The sequence below is a fragment of the Desmodus rotundus genome, unplaced genomic scaffold (assembly GCF_022682495.2).
Source record: "Desmodus rotundus isolate HL8 unplaced genomic scaffold, HLdesRot8A.1 manual_scaffold_558, whole genome shotgun sequence".
Lineage (NCBI taxonomy): Eukaryota > Metazoa > Chordata > Mammalia > Chiroptera > Phyllostomidae > Desmodus > Desmodus rotundus.
This window is the reverse complement of record NW_026527652.1, coordinates 5979-11126: the sequence shown is the minus strand read 5'-3', so window position 1 is coordinate 11126 and position 5148 is coordinate 5979. Positions and strand designations below refer to the sequence as shown.

The 5148-nt window shown below is 54.4% G+C and overlaps 1 protein-coding gene across 1 annotated transcript; it reads left to right on the top strand.

Annotated features, from left to right (window-relative positions):
• Positions 1 to 116: 116 nt before the first annotated feature.
• Positions 117 to 2566, top strand: LOC128779171 (heat shock 70 kDa protein 1; the record flags this gene model as incomplete). The annotated part of the gene is given in 1 exon segment (XM_053917960.1): positions 117 to 2566. A coding segment is annotated over 1 exon segment (1926 nt). The 3' UTR covers positions 2289 to 2566.
• Between the last annotated feature and the right edge of the window lie 2582 nt (positions 2567 to 5148).

The window sequence follows — 5148 nt, the reverse complement described above, 5'->3', positions numbered from 1 at the left end:
GGCGGGAAGCCCCGCGAAAACCCTGGAATCTTCCAAACCCGCCGCCGGACACAGAGCGGGGATTGGGTGAGCCGGGGGCACAGGCGGGGCTCCGGGGAATTATAAACACAGAGCCTCCTCCGCTCTCCGGCCAATTGCGAGCCCGCCGAGAACACCTGGTTCCCGAGCCTTCTACGGGCGGCGCTGGTGGACGCAGCCCCCGCACTCGCTGCCTCCCGGCCGAGCTTCCGCGGACACCGGCGTTCAGTTTCCCGCTTCGGGAAGGACAGAGCTTGGGCCGAGCTTCTGTGCTCGCGGACCCGGACCGCCGATTGCGGGAACAGCGCGAACCTGAGCGCGGGGCGAGAGAGCAGGGCGCCGGCATGGCTAAAACCACGGCCATCGGCATCGACCTGGGCACCACCTACTCGTGCGTGGGGGTGTTCCAGCACGGCAAGGTGGAGATCATCGCCAACGACCAGGGCAACCGCACCACCCCCAGCTACGTGGCCTTCACCGACACCGAGCGGCTCATCGGGGATGCGGCCAAGAACCAGGTGGCGCTGAACCCGCAGAACACGGTGTTTGACGCCAAGCGGCTGATCGGCCGGAAGTTCGGCGACCCGGTGGTGCAGTCGGACATGAAGCACTGGCCTTTCCAGGTGATCAGCGACGGGGACAAGCCCAAGGTGCAGGTGAGCTACAAGGGGGAGACCAAGGCGTTCTACCCCGAGGAGGTCTCGTCCATGGTCCTGACGAAGATGAAGGAGATCGCCGAGGCGTACCTGGGCTACCCGGTGAGCAACGCGGTGATCACCGTGCCGGCCTACTTCAACGACTCGCAGCGCCAGGCCACTAAGGACGCGGGGGTGATCGCGGGTCTGAACGTGCTGCGGATCATCAACGAGCCCACCGCCGCGGCCATCGCCTACGGCCTGGACAGGACGGGCAAGGGGGAGCGCAACGTGCTCATCTTTGACCTGGGCGGGGGCACCTTCGACGTGTCCATCCTGACCATCGACGACGGCATCTTCGAGGTGAAGGCCACGGCCGGCGACACCCACCTGGGAGGGGAGGACTTCGACAACAGGCTGGTGAGCCACTTCGTGGAGGAGTTCAAGCGGAAGCACAAGAAGGACATCAGCCAGAACAAGCGGGCCGTGAGGCGGCTGCGCACGGCCTGCGAGAGGGCCAAGAGGACCCTGTCGTCCAGCACGCAGGCCAGCCTGGAGATCGACTCCCTGTTCGAGGGCATCGACTTCTACACGTCCATCACCAGGGCGCGGTTCGAGGAGCTGTGCTCCGACCTGTTCCGCAGCACGCTGGAGCCCGTGGAGAAGGCCCTGCGCGACGCCAAACTGGACAAGGCCCAGATCCACGACCTGGTGCTGGTGGGCGGCTCCACCCGCATCCCCAAGGTGCAGAAGCTGCTGCAGGACTTCTTCAACGGGCGCGACCTCAACAAGAGCATCAACCCCGACGAGGCGGTGGCCTACGGGGCGGCGGTGCAGGCAGCCATCCTGATGGGGGACAAGTCCGAGAACGTGCAGGACCTGCTGCTGCTGGACGTGGCTCCGCTGTCGCTGGGCCTGGAGACGGCCGGGGGCGTGATGACTGCACTGATCAAGCGCAACTCCACCATCCCCACCAAGCAGACGCAGATCTTCACCACCTACTCGGACAACCAGCCGGGGGTGCTGATCCAGGTGTACGAGGGCGAGAGGGCCATGACGCGCGACAACAACCTGCTGGGGCGCTTCGAGCTGAGCGGCATCCCCCCGGCCCCCCGCGGCGTGCCCCAGATCGAGGTGACCTTCGACATCGACGCCAATGGCATCCTGAACGTCACGGCCACCGACAAGAGCACTGGCAAGGCCAACAAGATCACCATCACCAACGACAAGGGCCGCCTGAGCAAGGAGGAGATCGAGCGCATGGTGCAGGAGGCTGAGAGGTACAAAGCCGAGGACGAGGCCCAGCGCGACAGGGTGTCTGCCAAGAACGCGCTGGAGTCCTATGCCTTCAACATGAAGAGCGCTGTGGAGGATGAGGGGCTCCAAGGCAAGATCAGCGAGGCGGACAAGAAGAAGGTGCTGGACAAGTGCCAGGAGGTGATTTCCTGGCTGGATGCCAACAGCCTGGCGGAGAAGGAGGAGTTTGAGCACAAGAGGAAGGAGCTGGAGCAGGTGTGTAGCCCCATCATCAGCGGACTGTACCAGGGGGCGGGCGGCCCCGGGGCTGGTGGCTTTGGGGCTCAGGTCCCGAAGGCGGGCTCTGGCTCTGGCCCCACCATTGAGGAGGTGGATTAGTAAGTCTTTCCTGGATTGTTCACGGTTAAGGGCAGGGATGGGATTCAAGGTTTTGCATTGCCTTATACATTTGCCTTTCACTAGCCCTCAACTTTCCAAATTTTCTCAAGCTGAATGCTTATCGATACGTTTATTTTGGTGAAGTTTCGCCCCCTAGTGTAAAAGTAGAGATAAGTTTATACTGCCATCTTTTGTGCATTTCCTTTTCTGTAATACGTCAAACTCGTGTGTTTTTTTTTAACTGTTTACTTCAAAGTAAATAAACTTTAAAAAGTTGAGTGATGCCTTGTCTGCCTGTTTTATTTTGAGGTGAGAAGGGTCTGCATATTTTTTCTTACAGCCCATAAAAAATAATGGTCATCTATCTTTTAGGAAAGGTTAGGATTCTGGAGAAATAAGGCTATTACTGCTTTGTGATCTTTCTGACGAGCAAATGGTATTAGGAGATTTAAAAAAATAACAACAAACCTTATTAACAGTGGGTTGGTTTGTGGATCCAGGAAAAAGTACGGGCTACTGGCATGGTTGCCTCAAGGGGGTGAGGGGGGTTGTTCCTGGGTGAGGGTAGCCAGAAAAGGGACTTGGGGTCAGTGTTGTTTCTGGAGAAGCAGGCAAAGGAGAGGCAGTTAGATGGGAATGTCTTCGCCACTAATTTCTGTTGGCACACCTGCATCAGGTGTGTATAAGCCCTGCTGTTTGTAATCTGGGTCAGCAGGAAAGAGATGCCTACATTACAGTGAGGAGATGCCAGTTCAGGCTTGCAAGCTTGCTGAGTTACACACAAGTGCATTAGCTACTCTGATCCCTACTTCTCACATTTTAAAATGAAATGGTGTGGCTGTTGCCTGGGCTTATAGTCCCTATTTATGGAAGGATGGTGAGCTAGAAGTGCCCTTGCATTTCCAGCAGCAGTTAACGACAGATACGTGTTCCACTGCTGAGTAGTTGGCAACATGTCATTGAGAATTAGGTGCCCCAGCAGGACTCCAGTGTTTTAGTGTTTCACGCTCACAGGTGATCATATGGGGAGACTTTCGGAGAATGGGCTGAACTAAAATTATTTAAAGGTTAAAAATAAGTCCCAGTTCAGCAAAGATGTTGAACATGAACTGCAGCTTAGGTTTCACGGGTTTCTGCCACGCTGCCCCAAGTCCGCAGGGCCTGTTTGTGCATGCCTGGTTCTGGCTTGCTTCTGCCCTAGGTTTCACAATGAGTACCCTTTACCTTTACTCTGTACAGTCCTCAACAATGATGCCAGGTAAGCAGTAAGATTGATGACAAAGGTTTAGTATTTGATGACTTAGAAGAGGGAAAATACCTTCAGCCCTGTGCTGGGAAGACCTATTAAGAGCTTCCTTCGGGTTCTTACCCTGTGGTGCAAGGAGTTGGGGGGATGGATGGAGCCCTCCGGTGCCGCCTTGCTTGTAACTTGAGATAAACTGGCTCGATCTCACACCTGATCTAGCGATGGCCCCCTTTTAGGAGAGGGATGAGGGACTCTCCCCCAAAGGCAGGTGTGGGCGCTCCATTTTACAGAAAGCAAAGACACTGAATGTGGAGCCAAGTCTGAAAAGCACTCCAGAAAAACCTCCCAGACCAGGGTGGAGACTGGAAGGAGCTAAGAGCCAACCGGATGGGAAAATCCCGTCGGGAGTCTCACCGCACTACCCCAGGACACAAAGCCTGTGGTTCTGGAGGAAATGGAGGGCCAGAGGCGAGGCCACAGCACCCAGTTGTGGAGGACTCCCTACCCGTGGGAAGAAAAGTCCAAAAGAAGCCCAAGAAGCAGATGTCTCATCCTTTGCTTCCCCTGTAACACAGGGTTACCTTGCTGCACTTACCTGAGTTTCCAACCTGCTCCAATGCTGAAGTAAATCATGCAGGAAAACCAGGACTGAGGGGCCAAAAGAAAACTATAGCCAACACATCATCCATTTCTTTATTGTCCTTCAGATGTAAAACAACTTCGAGACACCATATATAGCCATGGACTCCAGCCTCTTGTTTTTTGGAACTTCTCTTCTGGCTTGGTGGTCCACTTTTTGGTTTTACATTATCAGAAAATACAAGTGACCCCACCCAAACCCACTTCCCCAAAACCTTGCACTAGTGTACCTGTTTATTATACTTTGTTGGGGGGGCGGAGGGGGTGGAGGAAAGACTTCCCTTAAAGATGAGTGATGCTCTAGCTGCTAGCATCTTAGAAGGAATTCTCTCCATTGCCTCCTTGTCAGAAAAGGCCTGGCATGATCCTGAAGGCTTGAGGAATGAGCCCCCTTAAAAACCAGTTGCATCTGGGGTTACAAAGGTGTTGCAGAACTAGTCACACAACATGCGGCCTGTGACTTGAAAGGCCCCCAGCTGGGGTTGTGTGAGAGCCAGCCCATCAATGTTTCCCCTTCTCCCTCCCTTCTCTCTCTAAAAATAAATGAGATCTTTTAAAAAATGGGGCTTAGGGAAGCCTCCTGAAATAACCTTGGAGAAAATAATAGTTCTTATGGCAAGGACGGTCAAGGATATTGAGCATGTGTTTTATTAATAAATGTGAAATGTTATTGCCCGCACACCCTTGCACAACCTACTTTGGGAATAATCACTTTGCAAGCTCAAGGGGATCCGGCTGCAGGGTTGTAGGATTAGTAAAGAGTACAGTGCCATTCCTGGACGGAGCCAAAGGAAGTCTGTGGGAGGGGTGGTACCTCAAGGAAAAACTAGGTGATAAAAGGATTTTTTAAATCGAATACCTTCCCTTATTCTAATGTTGCCTGTCTCCGTATACCAACCCTGGGAAGCCTGCGGCTAAGGTAAGGCGGCTGACTTCACAAGCCCTTTGAACCCAATATACTGCTTTATTAGTATT